General features: G+C 48.0%; 1 protein-coding gene across 2 annotated transcripts in view; it reads right to left on the reverse strand.

The window, feature by feature from the left end:
• Window positions 1-2,026: 2,026 nt before the first annotated feature.
• Window positions 2,027-18,833, reverse strand: part of RASSF5 (Ras association domain family member 5) — an 81,050-nt gene continuing 64,243 nt past the window's right edge. For both annotated transcript variants that reach the window (XM_024248944.2, XM_024248952.2), the window contains 4 exons: window positions 7,968-8,078; window positions 6,664-6,961; window positions 6,029-6,144; window positions 2,027-4,495 (listed from right to left, as the gene is read on the reverse strand). In XM_024248944.2, coding sequence (XP_024104712.2) covers window positions 4,343-4,495; window positions 6,029-6,144; window positions 6,664-6,961; window positions 7,968-8,078 — 678 coding nt within the window. In that variant the 3' untranslated portion in view covers window positions 2,027-4,342. The remainder of the gene's footprint in view (window positions 4,496-6,028; window positions 6,145-6,663; window positions 6,962-7,967; window positions 8,079-18,833) is intronic.

Here is an 18,833-nt window from a genome sequence, read left to right on the forward strand (position 1 = left end):
TTAGGCTAGATAGAAATCAGAAACAGTATACAGGCATATTAGCACATGGGTTTCTATAGGACAGTGATTCTTCCCCAACTTTAGGACACTGCCACTAACTGGTAAATTTGTGATGTAACTCCAAGATGACAGCTTTGTTACAGTGAAGAGTCTTATCCAACACATGCCCTCTTCAGCCCCAACTTCTTAACATGGAGGTCATGGAAGGGGTCTTTAATAGGTCTTTAGACCATCCATGAACTCCCTGAAATGGTGCACAGATTTTGTACGATCATTTTCCTGAGAGATGGACCATGCGTTCATCAAATTCCCAAAGGGATCACTTGATGCCAGAAAGGTACAGAACCACTGCGCTGGTCCCTGCTCAGTTTATGGAATCATTTCACTGACTGGATCTCTCCTTGTACAATAGGAGGGAGAACTGGGCTAAATTCCTTGAGTTTTTGGGTTTTACCATTAAGAGACAGTTGCACTTTGGTTTACTTGTTTCTTTCTCTTCTCAGTTTTTCTCAAACTGAGATAAGAAAGGCTTAAAAATATCCACAGTATCCACAAATTGCCCGTTTGAGGCTTGAAAAGGAAAAAAGGAATGGGTTCGAAAATGTGTGTGTGGCACCTCCTACCGTCTGTTATCAGGCCCGGAATAGGCCTTTTTACTCATAAGTAAACTCCTTAATTTCACTAATCCTATCTCTACCAGCATGAGCATATGAAACTAGGAAAGGGATTTCCAGAAATTGAGCCTAAACAGGATCCTGTTAAAGCCTTTGGCCTGCCAGAGTCTGATCTGAGGGATTATGATCTGTATAGTAGTAATGAACTATGGTTCCTTATGTGAATACAAGTAAAATATAGCACTGTGCAAAGTTCTTTCACAAACTTGATTTGTTTTGCATGATCTCGGAGGGAGTGGAGGCTAAGAAAGGTCATGTCCTGCCTTGTTGATCTCTGCTGAAGACACAAAGCCAGTAAGTGGTAGGGCTGGGTCTAAAATGAACATCTACCCTTAATTGTGGTTTGACCCACAATGAACATGACAGCACTTTGCCATGACACAGTGCTGTCCAGACCTGTGCATTGAGTGGTTTTTCCAGTAACAGTGACACATTTGCATTGAGTCATCTTCCCTCTCCCCCTGTGAACAGCATAGGGACATATTCAAAGGCAGAGTAGAGCCAGACTGTGTAACAGGTTCTTTTTCCTATGTGCTAAGTCAAATAATCTGTATCAATGTCAAACGTACAACTTTGAATTTATTAACCCTATGCTGTAACCATATGAGTTTCAATGAAAAGCAGAAAATGCTTCATTTTTGGACTTTGGCAAAATCATTGAAAGATACATTTCTTGGAGATTTAGATGAACAAAAACGTTACAGATGTGCCCCATTCTTGGGCAATTTTAAGGATGCTTGTTGGACATTCATTCATTCTTTGGGCCCCATGTATTGCATTCTATGTGATCAATACTGGGAGGCAGCAAGAATTTCTTTTTAATAACTTTAATGTGGTTATTTCCATGATTACCGAGATGTTCCTTTGATGAAAGTCAGAGAACTCAAGTGAAAGGACTGTTTTGGTCATTTGATCTAGCCCCCTTCCTCCAGGTGAAGTGATCTTAAACTTTTAAAGATCTATTCCTTTCTACCTTATTTTTAAATAATTCCAGAAGTAGAAGAACTATGGCCCAGCTCAGTAGCCTGTCCTGGTGTCAAATCACCCATTGCTCCAGAAGGCCCTTCTCTTTCCCACACATCAGCATCTCTGCCTGCAATCAGTCTCCTTGACTCTCTTGCACTGCGGAGACATGGAACAGCTGGTCACCCAGGCAGCGCCCTCCCGCCTACGCATTTGGACAATTTTCTCCAAATTAATTATTTGAACAGTAGCCTTCATTTCTCTGCTCACAGGCAAAAGAAAATCTGACTCCACCAGGAAGCATGTGATCATGTCCATTCTCACCCTCTCTCCCCGACTCGCAGTGTCCGTAAGATGGTGAAGTTCAAGGGAGACGTTTCTAACATGAGTCATTTTTGCAACAGGCTTTTATTACTTTTTTTTAAAACCCATATAAGAAAGACATTTAAAAAGAAAATATCCTGGAAACAAACACACACTTACACACTGAGCAACACAACCAGAGAAGGCACTACCAGCAGTTACTCCCACCTCTGGGAGGGAACGGGTACTGGATACTATACTTTTTTCAGAGGTTTAGACCTCAGCATAGGCCTTGGGTCTAACTGTGCTTTAGTAAAGTCTGAGTTGTCCAATAATTTTCTCATTTCATAAACACCCTTATCTCTTTATATATAGCTATATGCCTTTATGTGTATATATACATGACTTTTTTTTTTCCTTCTCAAAAATAAAATAGCCATCCCCATAGAGGGAGGTTCTCAGCAGCATTCACAGCAGTTGCAGCAGGAGCCATGCCTTCTATTAATGTTAGAGACATGCAGGATGAAGGAAAATGACTCTCCACCTGCTCCCTTTAATATACAGCAGGGAGAGAGTTTCTAAAGGGAGGGAAGTGATAAGGCTGAGCATGAGATGGCTAACCAGGGTTTTTGTGGTTTAAAAAAATCTTAAGAGTTGCGAGCTTGTGTTGCCTTTGAAGCTCTGGAGACTATGCACAGTTCATACGACGAGGGGTCAGCATTCCTTCTGGGATCAGGGGCAGTATGGACTCAGCCTGGGTCAGAGAGGGAACTTCTGAAGCTACACGAACAAGCTTGGGCCTGAACCGACCCAAGAGGGACTTGGGAAGGCAGAGGATAGCAGAGAAATGGTTTCTCAGAGGCTGGGTTGGAAAACCAGCCCTGCTTTGAAAATTACAAGTCCTTCTCCCTCTGCACTGGAGTGTCTCTGCAGTCCTGGCTACTTGTTGGAATTGTTTGACTAATTTATTTTAGGATTCAGCCTAAACAAGAAGCCAGTGCAAATGTAGAGTCAGGAATTTGATCCTCCCTGTCAATGTGGTCTGGTGTCACTGATTGGAGTCAAAACTCAGGCACCCAGATGGGAGGGAGGTCTGTGACCCTCAACCCATACTGAACGCGGGCTCTCCTGGCCTTGTCTCCCACACCGCTGCCATTGTTCACTTCCTGGCAGGAGGAGCCAGCAGCAGAGCTTCAGGCAAACTCACCCTGCTCCTATTTCTCTCTGAAAACAAAAAGGCACTGAGGCACTGCGCTCAGGGAGGCCAGGCCCACCAGCTCCCTGAGCGCAGTGCCGGGGCTGGCCCATGCTTCAAAACAGAAAGGACTCCAAGTTGGCCGAATTGGAGGCTCCCCTCTCTGTAATCAAGGCAACTCCTTGGGCAGCACCTGGAGATCCCAGAGTCCCAGTGGGAGGAGGGAGGCAGTGCTGGAGGCTGATGGGGAACCCAAGCAGCCCAGGCCCTCCTCTGCTCTTTAGCTGGGGAAGGCTGAAGACAGCTTGGACACGTTTCTGTGCTCGCTTTTTGGCTTTCTCTTACTGTCTGATTTCCACACTTAGCAGGAGACTTTTTAAATGGTCAATGGCTGGCTTCCCTTTGGGGAAACACATGACGATGATGACAACATTAAATTCAAATTTGTAACTTAAAAACAGTTTGTTGACAAAGATGTGACTAAGTACCACACATACGCAGATATATGCCTTTGGGTTTCCATGTGCAATGTGGGCCTGGGCCAGGGCCAGAGCCAGGACCAGGGCCAGGGCAGGCTGCAGCTTCTCTGGAGATCTCTGAGCCAGCCTCAGCTTTGGTGCTCCTTACCCTGAGCATCTGGGGCCAGTAGCTTTATAAACTTCCCTTAAGTGTGAACAACAGGCACCTTGGGGCCGCGGGAACAGTCCTTTTATGAGCATTATCCTGCTTTCAGGGGCTTAGCTCAGGCCTGCAAAAGGAATGTGCTACAACTTTTCACTCATAAATAAAGGTACTGTACGTGGCAAGTAAGAGAACTCAAAGAAGAATCAAAGCCAGAGAAAGAACACGCAGCTCTAAAACCTTTCTTCCTTCCTTTGCCGGCTGGTGTGAGGTTCCAGTTTGGTGACAAGAGAGGCAACTATTTGGTTGGTGAAAGGCTTGCAGATCGAGAGAGGACGTCGGCTGTTTGTTTCACATGAGTTCTGATCCTTGGCAGAATCTGTGGTGGGGCACAGCCTGGGGGCGGGCACAGCTGAACCCCCATGCAAACACTTGTCCATGGAAGAGACTTTTGCCACAGCTGGAACTGCTGGGCAGGCACAAATGCACCTGCCAGAGATGTCCTGAGAAAAAGTGTCTGTTGCAAAATAATAATTAATAATACAAATAAATCTGAGTGCACCAGGAGGAGAGGAAGCAGGACCGGTTACCCAGGTTTGCCCTGGGATTCTCTTAAGGCCTCCTCCAGTTTCTGCCTAAACTTGTCATACTTCTTTTGCACTTGTTGGATTTTGTCCTGCTCCTCTTTTTCCAGGATTGTTAGGAAGTTCTGAAGTTCAGGGATGGAGAAGGCATCCCACTGTGAGGCGAGAGGGAGATTTGTGGGAAGAAACAGAAGAGGAGATAGGTTAGAAGTTGACACGACCTGAGAGACCCTGCTGCCTTCCCCTTCCCAGTTCACATCCGTGATTCACACACAGTTCGCTACTGAACAGACTGAATCAGTGAAGCCTGGGCTTTGCATGCCTGTCATAGCAGCAACAAAATTCCAAATGCTGGCATCTCATGACCAAGAGTTGCCAGTCTATGAACCATGTTTTTATTTTGAAACTCAATAATCTTAAGTTTCTGTGTAGCAGCCGAGATCTTGACAGTGATGTTGGAACCACCCAGGCTCCTAACATGCGGACCCTCAGAAAGCAGGTGGAGGAGTGGAACGTGGACTCAGGAGACCGGGGTTGGGCCTGACTCCACCTCTCCCCAGTGGTGTGACCTCAAGCACAGCTTTCCACCCTTCTCAGCCTGTTATCTGCTGGGAAATTGGGGTATCTACCTCCCATGACTGGCAGAGCAGATAATGAGAGCCTGATTGGCTCAAGCCTACCCCTAAAGGACCTGGCCTCTGAGGGCAGAAGGCAAGTTGGACTTCCGTCAGGCTGACCCAAGAGCACAAGCCCTGTGGGGCCAACAATTGAGACTCCTAAGCTCTTTGAACACAATAGAGTACTAAGGTTTATCTGGTCTGGTCCTCGCTATGGATAAGTGAGAAACCTCAAGTCCACACAGGGAAGGTGGCATAATCACAATCACAGAGCTTATTGCAGCAGAACTGGAGCTAGAGCCCAGGTCTCCACACTTCAAAGTGCCTGAGCTTTCCACAGGGCCAGCAGCATTCAGATACTGTCCATGGAGTACTTTTTCCAAACATATTCTGCACAGATGCCAATAAAGAAAGCAGATGGGAGCAGAGCGGCCGTTGCTGAAATGGGGAGAAGGGACAGAGTCCCAGCTGCCTTGATCCCTAAATCTCTGCAGTGACTCCCAAAACTGCTCCTTAAAACTCTAGGCCTCCACTGAACACAGTGTGACGAACACCGAGACCTTCCCCTGTTGGTCATTCTCAGGCCATGGGTGGCACCGGCCTGGTTTTACTCCAGTTTATGCCACAAGACTGCACACTGGTTAGCTCCCCTTGGGGGGATGGAGGTCAAGAAAAGGGAGGACAAATGGCTCAAAAATGTCTATACCCAGTGGAGCCCAGAGATGGAGCTTGGTAGCCCTCGGGCCATTTTGAAGCAAAAACAGCCTGTGCCTGAGCACAGGGAGTTTCTTGGTCCCCCTCCTCCCTGAGTTTTCAGAAATAAAGCACATGAAATCCTTTCTTTCCACAGGCCTTGCCACACACAGGCCCTAACATGCTACCCCAGGGTGCTCAGAGTCCTGGCTGCAACACTGACCCCCAGGCCCATCACCCACCCTTGCTCACTCTCTCAAGTCATCTTCCTGCCCCTGCTGTGTGGCTCCCACCTATGTGGGGTAGTTAGGACAACGCCCACCTGCACCCAGCCAGGGTGCCCTAAGGGCTGGGTTTGCACAAGGGGTCCAGACCTACCTCCACCTCTCCAGTTTCATTCTCCTTTAGCACAAAGCTGAGGACCTCCGTGTCAGGCCCAGCAAGCAGGCGCAGGTAGAGGGGGCGGTCAGCAATGGAGAGTTTCTGGAAGAGCACTGCAAACCAAGAGAGGGGGCTGGGAGCTCATCCCAGAAAAGAAGGGTGGGGCCCAGGCTTGGGCAAAAGGATTGGAAATGCAGAGGTGGGGTACATACAACTGGAAGTAGACACGGGCCTTTTAATGAAATGAACATGACAGTAATGAACAGGGCAATAACCTTTTATCTTGGGTGTCTGCTCAGAGTTTAAAGCATGATTCCATTCACATCATCTCCTGAAAGATTAGGAATGGTAGGGCAGATTCCTCCCATTGCACAGGTCAGGAAATGGGAGCCTAGGGTGTGGTTTTCCTGAAGTCATATGCAGAGTCAGGGACACAGTGAGCTGCTCTATCAAGCTCTCTGCTCTTGCCTCCCTGCCCGGATTCCACAGATCTGAACACCACATGGGCAGCTGGCCCCCTGGTGCTCAGGAGAAGCCCACAGCTCCCACCCAAGGCTGGCAGGACTTTTAGTGGGTGGGCTTGGACACAGGTAGGAATGGAACGGTCTGGTTGGGTGCACTCTTTCTCCTACCTTGTCCGTCCTTGTGTATCCGCTTAAAAAGTGCAAACTTCTGGGGATTGTCCACAACCATGAACTTCTTGAGCAGCCCCTGGATGACCTCACTGACGGTGGTGGTGCTGCTGATGTGCAGCTGCTTGATGGCATCTAGGGGCAGGTAGAAGGATGTCCGCTTGTCCGTGGTAGCCGCCAGGTTCACCTCCTTGATGGCATCATAGATGGACTGGGGCCGGATCCCAGCAGGCACCGTCACAGGCCGCCGGAGTTTTAGATGCACTTTGATGAAACCCGTGTAGGTGCCATCTTCACTCTGCCAGGGGGAGCATGTCATAGGGGGTCAGGGCCGTCCGCTTTGCATGATCCTATCTGCCACTCGGGGCCATTGCCCCAGCAGCACCCACCTGTCTCCTTGAGTTCTTTCCTGCCTCTGCTGACGTGGGAGAGCTGGAGGAAGGAGCAGAGATCCCTTTCCCCATAGTGGGCTGGGAGAAGACCCTCAGGATCCAGCTACCAAAGAGGACCTGTGGGGCTGCAGTGGATTTCCCTCCCAGGAGGCTCAGGCCAGCTCCCCCAAACCTCCTGCAACCGGTTGCCTTTGGTGAGTCCCCATTGTAAGAGGCAGGGTGTGGGGTAGCCACTCTAGTTTGTACCTCTGAACCAGGCAGGAAGCAGGAAGGCTCTATAATGAGGGCCTTGGAGAACCAGCCCACTAGATTTCCTCCTGTATCTTTTTACTAAGAAACAGCCTTTAAGACTTAAACCCAGGTCCATTTGCGACTGGATTTTCTGGTGCTCCATCTGGCTGAACCCCAAAGAGCCAGTTGATGCCAGCCACCAGCAGGGGGCAGTGTTTTTCTACCTTCTCCCCTCCCTATTGAAGACAGCCTTTCCCAACTGGGTGCTAAGTTGGGTGCCCTGCCCTCTTTGAGCGAGTATGTCCCTCTCTCACAATCGAAGGGGTAGGAAGGGGAGCAGCTAAGTCCCATTGTCCTGGCTCCCTGGGGGCCAAGCAATACTGGGCCCTTGGTCATTATGTATCATTTAATCACTTAGTTTACACTGAAGCTCAGAGGAGTTCAAAGAGCTTCCCAAAATGACAAGCAAAAAATGAAAGGGTCAGATCTATTTCCCTAAAGCACATGGAGGCCACTGAGGGCTCTGGCTATCAGCCTTCCAGACCCCTGAGGCCTCTGGAGGCCGGAGGAAAGGCAGGGACCTGCCAGGGAGTAGCCACAGAATTCAGAGCGAGGGCAGAGGCGCCAAACCCGAAGCGGGTGGTGGAGCAGGGGCCAGGTTGAGGGTGGATGGGCGCTTACCAGTTTCATGCCCAGGCAGTTCTTCTCTCGCGTGTTGTAGCTGTCAATCTTCTGCTTGATCTCCTGCAGTGTGGGTGGGCGCTGTGTCTCCTCCACAGGTTTACAGACATTCTGGAAGAGACACAGAAGTGGAGGTGGATGTGTAGTAGTTCTTAGAGCGAGAAAGGGAACAACCACACCCTCCCCAAAGCCTCTCTAACCAAGAAGTGAGCACCCAGCCCTGCAGAGTGGAACTAACTGCACGGACTCGGAGTGAAACAATGAGAGGTCAAATTGCAGCTGTGCCAGTGTCTAGCCAGCCCTCTTGGGGAAGTAACTCAGATTTCTCTAAGCCTCAGTCTCCTCATCTGTGAAATGGGAACAATACCTACTGCACAGGCTTGTCTTGAGATTAGTGTGAAAGTGTCTGGCACTCAGGCACTGACTATGAATCTGGTGAACGAGCAGAGCCGCATTTGCTTATGGAGAGCTGCTATGGAAAAGATGCTTCTTTGATGCTATGGGAGATGCAAAGAAATACAAGCCATGGTCTGTCTCCTCAAGGAAGTAACAACACAGCTGGAGGGACAGGTGTCTACCCGTGGTGCCAGTATATACTGCTGATCAGGAAGACAAGAGTTCTCTTAGATCCCAAGGACCAAGGACACATGGAGACCAGTTCAGGCCCCACATCACTTGCCACAGTGCTTTTCACATAGCAAGAAGTAAATATCTATTTGTCAAATGAATGAGTGAACCGGCAGGGATGAAGGGCTGTAGCCCTCTACCATAACAGAGGAGATAAACCGCTACTGGGCACAGGGACATCTAGAATTTACTTAGCATCTCCTCTGTGCCAAGTACTTGGCATACATTCTCTCATTTGATTCTCACAAACCAGAAGTCTGCAAGATAGTTTATTACCTCATCTTACAGGTGAGACTATTGAGACTAAGAGAAGTTCAGCAACTTGCCTCACGCCCTACAGTCAGTATGTACAGAACAAAACAGAAATTCTAGGTCTGTCCCGTTGTGTTCCTCCTGTGAGACCATGTGTTCATTCTTCTCGTATGTTTCCAGATGCCCTCCTCCTCCCACCCCCTGGGAAGGATAAGTGAATAATGAAATTGAGGAGATTGAGGTCAATGGCCCTCACATTGTAGAGAGAATACAGGGGTGAATTCTGGGGTCGAAGCCACTGTCTCTCAGTCAGTTCTCTGGAACTCTCAAGTTCACTGTTACCCACCTCCCGGTTTTATCTTCACACTATCCCTGAGTGGCTGGGAGTGCAGGAACTGGTTGGTCAGAACCTACCCAGAATTTGCCTGATGTTAGAAGTGTAGCAGACTTGGGGTGGATCAGGATTCTCCTTTGGCAAATGAGGAAACTGAGGCCCAGCGAGGGATGACTCTGACACCATCTGACACTGTCCTGTGGGTGTCTGGGTTTGGCTGGGGAATTTCACAGCTGCCGTGATGTCACACCACCACCCCGCAGAACACAACAGGGCACCCGTGACAGAGCTTTGCCCTACCTTCCTCCCTTCAGCAAGCCATGTGGCAGACACACCACCCTGAACAACCTGCCATCAATTCCTTCTCCCACTTTCCAATCTCACAGAACCGATACAATGTCAGGCTCTGGCTGCCAAGAGAAGCTGGCATGGCTCCAGCCTCCCACCTCCAACCCCTCAGCCCAGCTGACATCCTCCTTTCTTTCTTTTCCTTCTTTCTTTCCTTTTTTCTTTTCTTTCCTTTCCTTTTCTTTCTTTCCTTTCTTTCTTTCTCTTTCTTTCTTTCCTTTCTTTCGTTCGTTCTTCCTTTTTTTCTCTCTCTCCTCTCTCTCTTTCTTTCTTTCTTTTCTTTCTTCTCCCTCTGTCACCCAGGCTGGAATGCGGTGGCACAATCTTGGCTGACTGCAACCTCCGCCTCCCAGGTTCAAGCAATTCTCCTGCCTCAGCCTCCCAAATAGCTGGGATTACAGGTACACGCCACCACACCAGCTAATTTTTGTATTTTTTAGTAGAGATGGGGTTTCACCATATTGGCCAGGCTGATGTCGAACTCCTGACCTCAAATGATCCACCCACCTTGGCCTCCCAAAGTGTGGGCATTACAGGTGTGAGCCACCGCACCCAGCTTCTGACATCCTCTTTCCATCGTGGCATTGTTCCCTGGCCTGTCTGCTCCCGCTGTACTCTCCCCAAGGGGTCCTGACCTATTAATAACAGCCTGTGCTGGGTAATTTCACATACCTTCTCTTACATACTATGTATGTCATTCTTATGTTACAGATAACAAAACTGAGGCTGAGTTTAAGAAACATGCCTGTGGTCCCCTGCTAGTAAGAGGCTAAGTAGGAACTGGAATCAAATCCATCTAAGGCCCATGTTCTTCTCAATTCACCATGTAGCCACCATGGGACGGCATCTTTTGCTGAAGGGGCTGGCCTGCCACACCCATAATGATCACTGAAACTCTTTGCTGCAGGGCTGGGACAAGCAGCTGTTAAACCAAAGCCTGTAAGTTACCTGATCTGTGAATGTTCATCTAAGATAAGTCTAAGCAGTGGGTCAGGCCCCAGAGGCACCATGTCACCTGTGAAGGTGGGAAGGAAGGACTTCTAACTTGAGTGAGATGCAGCCACCAGGATGCAGTGCCCAGCCTTCTCCTGTGTGCCTTCCCAGGTCTCTGGAACTGAACCTTGATTCTGTTGCAGACCACCCAAGGGCAAGCAGCCCTGGCCATTTCCCACTTGCCGGAGGTGAGTAACAAGTAGTGTGAGCCTCACAGACTCTCTTCATTCACTATCAGTCCATTAACCCGGGGACTCTTATAGTGAAACCTCTCTTTCCTCATCCCTTCCCTTGGGTAGCTCCCAGAGCTCCCCATCCTCAGTCCTTGCCAGCTGAGCACGTGTCTATGGGACCAGATGTGCCTGACCCTTGCCCTACCCCTATACCTTCCCGCTGGGAGCTTCCAATTAGAAAGACCCCATTGTCTGGTTACTATTATACACTCACTCTGTCTCTGACGCATGTAGGCTGTTGCTCCTCAGGAGGTAATAGCTTTCTCATACTTGTCTATAAAAAAGAATTAAGTGATGGAAAGAAAATTCTAGAAGCTCTGGAAAGATCTCCTCTCATAGTTTCCAACCAAGCTAGAGCCATTTCCCCGTAAGAAAAGGCAGCTGTGCTGTGGCTTTCAAAGGCTTGATTTTGAATACAGTGAGAAGCAAAGCTGCTTTAGCCTAGGGTTTCTTCTTCCTGTTCCCCTTTTCTTCAGCAGATAGACCCATCTGTCTCTCCCTTTCCCACCATAAACGCGGGGAAGTGACGAAAGTAGCTACAGGCACCTCTGCCTTCCAGGGCTGACGCAAAAGACAGCAGCCCTGACCTCACCATTCTGAGGCCTGGCCCTCTAGCTGGTGATGGGGAGCCCTGTCTGGGAGTGCCAGGAGCCCCGTGTGTAGCCAACACTATGAATGTCACAGCCATGGAATGTCAGCACCCAGGTCTGGGATGGCTGCTGCCCACAAAAATATCTGGCAGACAAGATGTGACCCATGGACCAAATGAATCACCTCCTGAAGTAGGCCAGCCAGCCACAGCCACGAGGGCTCATGGATCCTTTTTCCACCCAAGAGATAGCGTATGATCCAGACCAGTGGTTCTTAAACTTGTCTACACAGTGCAATCATCTGGGGGATCTTTAGAAACTTAGTTGCCTGGGCTTTATCCCTGGAGATTCTGATTTAATTGGTCTGGGGTGCAGTCTGGGCATGGGAATTTAAAAAATCTCCCAGTTGATTTTAATTCGCAGCAACATTTGAAAAGAACTGAAATAGACAGACCCCTCACAACAATTCCAGACCTCAAGGGTCTTCATCCAGCTGCAGAATTAACACTTGGTGCCAAGAAACACACAAAGACCCCAAAGGTTTACCTAACAGGCGCTATCTGCCATGCGAGCGAGATCGATACTATAGCAATCTTCAGAGGATGAGGCAAAGACTCTGATTTCTATTCACCTGCCAGATTCTTAAGCCTTCAAAGTGAAGGATCTGTCCACGGGTACAAAGCGAGAAACCAAGCAGACAGTTTTGCCTCTTGGGATGGCCCAAGATAGAGACAGAATAGGGAACTCTGTTATGATTTAACAAATACAGACATTGGCATGTGAAGTGTCTCTCCTGGGGGGCTCACACATCTCAGTGCATCTAGCATAGAATTCATTTACTCCGATTAAGCCCCTGGCATTGGTGGCAGATGGCTGAGCTGTTCCCAATGCACTTGGCATGTCCAGGGCACTGGTGAAAAATAGGTTTGTGCTCACGTGTCCTACGCCGTGGAAAAAGGCAATGTCCTCTTTTAGCTCTGGAGGTGATTGGGGAACAGCCAAGTAAAGAGGCTGGGTGCTAGGGGTTCACAGCGACACCCCCACCCTGAGTGATTCTCTAATGCTTCCATTTAAATATTCTTAACAAAATAAGGAGGACCATACCCCTTTCGTCTGGGGTCTAACTCAAAGCAGATTTGCCCTAGGCTGTTTTTCTTTATTTTATCACTAAAGCAACAGCAACAAAACCCTACTTCTGCACTCTAATCAATGACATATGTAATCTTAATTTTGGTGACTGGGGAGTGACCTAATGCCCTAAGGAGAGGCTCTGAGTGAGTCGCGTGGCTTCTGGTATTCCCAGGTGGGCACAGTGCACCCAGGAATGCTGCGGCAATGAGAGGGGGTCCCCATGATGAGGGTGGGCTGAGGAGGATGTGTGTCCCACCCGCAGTGCTGCAGCTATTATATACATTCGTGCCTACTTTTTCTTGACCAAAATCATAAACCTCATTTTTGCTAAAAAATTCACTCTCACTCTTTTTAAATTTGTCAGTCTTTCCTCCATCTGGCCCACGATTTGAATCATCTCACGCCTGTTTGCCCATCAGAAGTCGCTTCATTTGTCAAGCTCTTCCTGATCACTCCAGCCCTGAATGATGATGATGATGATGATTCACTACAGCTAATATGTACCATGCACTATTCTACTCACTTAGCATGTATTAGCTCATTTCATCATCACAGCAAATGTATCACAAAAAATACTATTATGATGCTCATTTTACAGTCAAGGAAAGTGAGGCACAGTAAGGCTAAAGCTAACCTACATCTAAAGGCAACACTATACTATCTGGCACTTAAGTAAGCATCTACTTACACACACACACACACACACACACACACACACTTTTTTTTTTTGAGATGTCTCATTCTGTCACCCAGGCGAGAGTACACTGGTGCAATCACAACTCACTGCAGCCTTGACCTCCTAGGCTCAAGCAATCCTCCTGCCTCAGCCTCCCATGTAGCTGCGACTACAAGCATGCGCCACACTCCCGGCTAATTTTTTTTTTTTTTTTTTTTTTGTAGAAATGAGGTGCCTTGCTATGTTGCCCAGGCTGGTCTCAAACTCCTGGCCTCAAGCAATACTCTCACGTCAGCCTCACAAAGTGCCAGGATTACAGGTGTGAGCCACCGCATCTGGCTACTTACATTAACCTCCAAGTAGACTCATCCATCTCAGGTCTTCTTCCCAACTAGACTAAAGCTCTTTAATGACTTACATCATACTTCAATTTGTTTTCTGTGCCTGGTGGCTGTGAGCATGAGGCAAATAGGAAATACTTGCTCAACAACCTTCAATGATCCCCTATTGCCTACAGTGGACAAAAAAGGTCTTAATTTCTCCTAGGAATTACAGTGCAGTGAGCCTTGGATTTCCATTTAGACTGAGTTCTGTGAGAGAAGCACCCACGCCTGTCTTGCCCTCTATGGTGTCCCAGATCCCAGTTCCAGCTTGACACATAGTAAGGGTTAAGTACCTGCAGGATGAACACAAGTGTGTGTTTGGCTTCTGACTCCCATGACTAACTACATGACCTTGAGAAAGTCAGATAATCTCTAAGCCTCAGTTTCTTCATCTATAAATTTGGGATAAAAATCCCTTATTGTCTCACAGGATTTATATGGGGGTAAAAATCAAATGAGATAATGGGTACAAAAGTGTTTTGAAAATCACCAAACCCATCCAAAGGCATGTATGGTGACTATCATCCCAGGAAAACAAAGCTCTACCCCTCTGAGCCAATTTCAGTTTTCAATTTCCTTGAGTCCTTCTTCTGATTGGCCACATGCCCATAGAGTTTGTTAATTCCTTTCTCTGCACCAGTGGTTGGCAAACTTTTTCTGTAAAGGGCCAGACAGTAAATACATTAGGTTTTGCAGGCCATGCAGTCTGTTGCCACTATTCAACTCTACTATTGTGGCACAAAAGCGGCTACTGGATGAATGTGACTGAGTTCACACTATTTATGGGCCTGGCATGGTGGCTCACACCTATAATCCCAGCACTTTGAGAGGCCAAGGCAGGATGATCGCTTGAGCCCAGGAGTTCAAGACCAGTCTGGGCAACACAGTGAGACCCCGTCTCTACAAAAAAATACAAAAATTAGCTGGGCACGGTGAAGTGCACCTGTAGTCCCAGCTACTCAGGAGGCTGAGGTGGGAGAATGACCTGAGCCCCCAGGAGTTCAAGGCTGCAGTGAGCCGTGATTGTGCCACTGCACTCCAGGCTAGGTGACAGAACAAGACCCTGTCTCAAAAACAAAACAAACTTTATTTATGGAACCTGGCCATGTGCAGTAGTTTGCTCTATGCTGTTGTTTGTGCAGTCTCCTGCCTAGAACACTATTAGCCCTAGTTCCACCTTCTCTATGTAGTTTCCCAATGCAATTTCTCCAGTCTATAGCCATCTCTCCATCCTCTGCTCTCTTAATATACCAGATCCCTGGCATTTTGATTCCCACATGGAGAAAGGTAATCACAGTTTTGTCCTGGTCTCTTTCTTTCTCCTGAATCATACTTCCCGTTTCCTGTGTATTTCCTCACACCACCAGTTAATGGGCCTTTGTAACTTCACTCTCATTTCATGGACACTTTTCACAAGAAGACAAAGGCTTGGGCACTTCCCTGGATTTTGCTCACTTTCCTCCATTCTGCGATGAGGAGGCAACAAAGCTGGCTGGGGTAGGGATGGAGGTAGGCGGCTAGGCTCACTCCCTAGTTCTGTGACTCGCTCCCAAACAGCAGCCCCATGGGCCTCACAGCCTCAGATTCCCATTGCAGCAAAAGTACAAATTACCATCGTCACAAATCTCTGTAGCTGCTGGCTTATGTTAAATCCATAATGCAAGAGCCTATAGAGGTGATTTCAGAGCCTGTATGGCTACAGCTGGCATCTAATTATATGCTGCCTTTTATTGTTTAATGATTGTTTCACATGTTAATCCCATCTCCCCAGTGAGATGCTCTCTGGATGGAGACAGACATTAGTTTGGTGCCTAAGCTTTTTGGCACCCCACTTGGCTGAAACCTGGGCCAAACTTTAAGTAGGTGTCAGATAAATACCTGTTGATTGGGTGGCAGGGGAGGGCAAGACAGCCTGGGGAGTCTCAGGCCAGAGCCCACCCCAGACCCCAGGTCCAGGAGCACCTCACACTCAGCTGCACCCTGAGGGTCTGATGCCAAGAACATACATGAGGCTTTGGACTTTGGCGTTAGCCCTATGGCTCAGCTCTTGGCAGCTGGCTGATGAGAACAAATGCAAGACCATCAAATGACCTGTGATGTCTGGGGAGCTACTTCCCCTCTCAGGGCCTCAGTTTCCTTATCTGTGAAATCATGAAGTGATACTGGAGAAGCTCTAAGGGCCCCTTCGCAGGACTAAGATTTTACACATAAGATAGGGTGGTGTTTTTTTTCATCATTGCTTCCTCTTCTATTTCAGAGAATTGGGTGTGGAGATGGGGGCCTCTTGGAGGCTAGCTAGCATGGCTGAATGGCAGCAGGAATAACCAATCTAAAGGAGCACAAAGAACATTTCTAACCGCCACAACTTTACTTTTTCACTGCTCACCACTTTCCTCTATTGTCAGCAAGACTATCTTAGCCAAGCCCAAGCCGGTCTATGCATTCTTAACACACACAACTCGAGAAAACAAAACAAAAAATACCCCGGAAGCCATTCACCATGAGCCTTTGCCACATTTCCTCTTTCTCAGCTCTTAGCAAATCTGTCAGCAGCAATTCTTTCGCCCCTTGGAAGGAAGCCATCTCCAGGCTTGTCAGGGAGGAAAGCCTCAGGCCCCTCCTACAGGAGAATGTCCACCTGCAGCTGCCTTCCAGACCCCAAACACCCGGTGCTTCTGTTGGGCCTGCCCTAGATGGGAACCTCTGCAGGAAAGGGGCAGACACCCATCTATCTGGGCTGGATTTGAAATACCCTGCTCAATGTCCAAACCACATTCAAAGGTGAGGTTAGGGGTTCAAGACCAGCCTGGGCAACATAATGAAACCCTGTCTCTTCTAAAAAACAAAAACAAAAACAGAAACAAAAAAATTAGCCGTGTGCCTGTAATCCCGGCTACTCGGGAGGCTGAGGCAGGAGAATCTCTTGAACCTGGGAGGCAGAGGTTGCATTGAGCCAAGATTGCGCCACTGCACTCCAGCCTGGGTGACAGAGCGAGACTCCGTCTCAAAAAAAAAAGGTCATTGGTCCCTTTGTGATGGTCTCAACCAAATGAGAAAGAGGAATCTCTATGGGGCCTTACTGCAGGGCCCCCTCCCTTCGAAGGCCTGTGTTCTGAAATGGACTCCACAGACCCACCACGGCAGTGAAGGGGTTGATTTCCACAGGTCCCTCTATGGCACTGTCCATTGTCCCAAAAATAAAAGGGTTCGGAACTCCTTAACTGTGTTCCCTAATAGGTTATTTGCAGCAGAGCAGGGAAGGGGCTTTAGCATGGAGCTTCTGCTCCATGTGGAATTTGAGCAGCTCTGGTAGGGTGTATTAACAGAGCAGAGGGAAAAAAGAGGTGGGGGGTGGAGGCTGAGAATGGAAAGACACTCAAGTCCCCAAAGACAAAAACGTAGAGCAGATGGTCAATGTCAACAGTCCGCCAGTAGTAACTGAATGAACTGCCTATGGGTGAGGATCGTGAAAGGCACCTTGGGAGATGACACAGATGGGGTGTGACCTTGTCCTTGGGAGTCTGCAGGTGACCTGAGAAGGGAAGACAGAGATGGATGTGCTGTGGCACACCAGAGCAAGTACAGTGTGATCTGGGACAAAAAGCCTCAGGAAGCCCAGATCAGGCCACTCCAGCCGACTCCCCGGGTTGCCAGCATGCCCCAGAGCCTGGGCACAGGGTCCCCTGCTCTTTGAGGTGACCATCTCAGTCTCTGCACAGCTCAGCTAGAGTGGGTCATACCAGGGAACAGTAGCTCCCTTACAGGACCTAGGTTCAAGCCCCTGCAGGGCCTCATTATCATATTAAAAATCGACAGTAGTCAGGCACTGCCCTGAAGGGTTCAAGGTCCTGATGTCATTTAATCCCCTAAATAACAAGAAAGATGCTGTTACTCTTCACCATTAGACCATGCTGCCTTGCATGCTGGGCCACAGGTGACCTGTGCTGGCCATGCCCTTGGTCTTCTGTGAACTTGATCAAGTCCACCTCACTAAGACTCCAATTTCTATTTTGTTTTTTTAAGAGATGGGGCTCTCACTATATTGCCCAGGCTGGTCTCAAACTCCTGGCCTCAAGTGATCCTCCCACTTTGGCCTCCCAAAGTGCTGGGATTACAGGCGTGAGCCACTGTGCCTGGCTACTTATATTAACCTCCAAGTAGACCATCCATCTCGGGTCTTCTTCCCAACTAGACTGAAGCTCTTTAATGACTTACATCCACTGCTACTACTTCTCTATGCCTGGTGGCTCTGAGCATGAGGCAAATAGGAAACACTTGCTCAATACTTGATTCAGTGGTTCTTGAGGTCTTAATTTCTCCTAGGAATTACAGTGCAGTGAGCCTTGGATTTCCATTTATACTGAGTTCCGTGAGAGAGGCACCCACACCTGTCTTGCCCTCTATGGCGTCCCAGATCCCAGTGCCAGCTTGACATGTAGCAGAGGTTCAGTAAATACCTGCAGGATGAACATGAGTGTGTATTTAGCTTCTGACTCCTATTACTCGCTACATGATCTTGAGAAAGTCAGAAAATCTCTATGCCTCAGTTTCTTCATCTATAAATTTGGGATAAAAATCCTTTATTGCCTCACGGGATTGATGTGAAGGTAAAAAAAATCAAGCAGTCCGCCCACCTTGGCCTCCAAAAGTGCTGGGATTACAGGCATGAGCCACCACACGGAGCCTGATTTCTTTATGAAATGCAGTTTATACATTTGTTGTGAAGATGAAATGAGATCTCAGGCCTGAAAGTGCTTAGCACAATGTAAGTACACAGTAAGCACTCCATAAATGTTAGCTAGTGTGTCATCATCCAAATTATCATCATCACCATCATCATCATGATCATCATCTTCAGTAGTCATTTGTCCAAATTTTTCCATTATCATCTTCAGTAGTCATTTGACCAAAGCTTGGTCAGTGGGGACCCAATATGGGACCTTGATCCCTGATAGGCCCTTCAGCCAAGGCCACATTATGACTTTCATGGGTCCTAAGAACTTTTCTCTTTGGGGTCAAGGGCTTCTTCCTCCATTAAAAAAAACCCACTGAAAATTATATTCTATGATTGCATTGGTAAAAAGACAAATACATCAATGTCCTATATTAAAACACTTTCTTCAACCTAAATGTTCATTTTTTTCTCATGATTTTAAAGAAATTAAAACATTTTTGTGGACCTCTAAAGTCATGTGTGCCTCTGGCATGATGCCTGCTGTGCCTCATGGAGAAGTGACCATGCTTTCCAGCTGTTCAGTCCCAGGTAGGGCGACTGACTGTCCCAGTGTGCTGGGGCTGA

This window comes from Pongo abelii, chromosome 1 (genome assembly GCF_028885655.2).
Source record: "Pongo abelii isolate AG06213 chromosome 1, NHGRI_mPonAbe1-v2.0_pri, whole genome shotgun sequence".
Classification (NCBI taxonomy): domain Eukaryota; kingdom Metazoa; phylum Chordata; class Mammalia; order Primates; family Hominidae; genus Pongo; species Pongo abelii.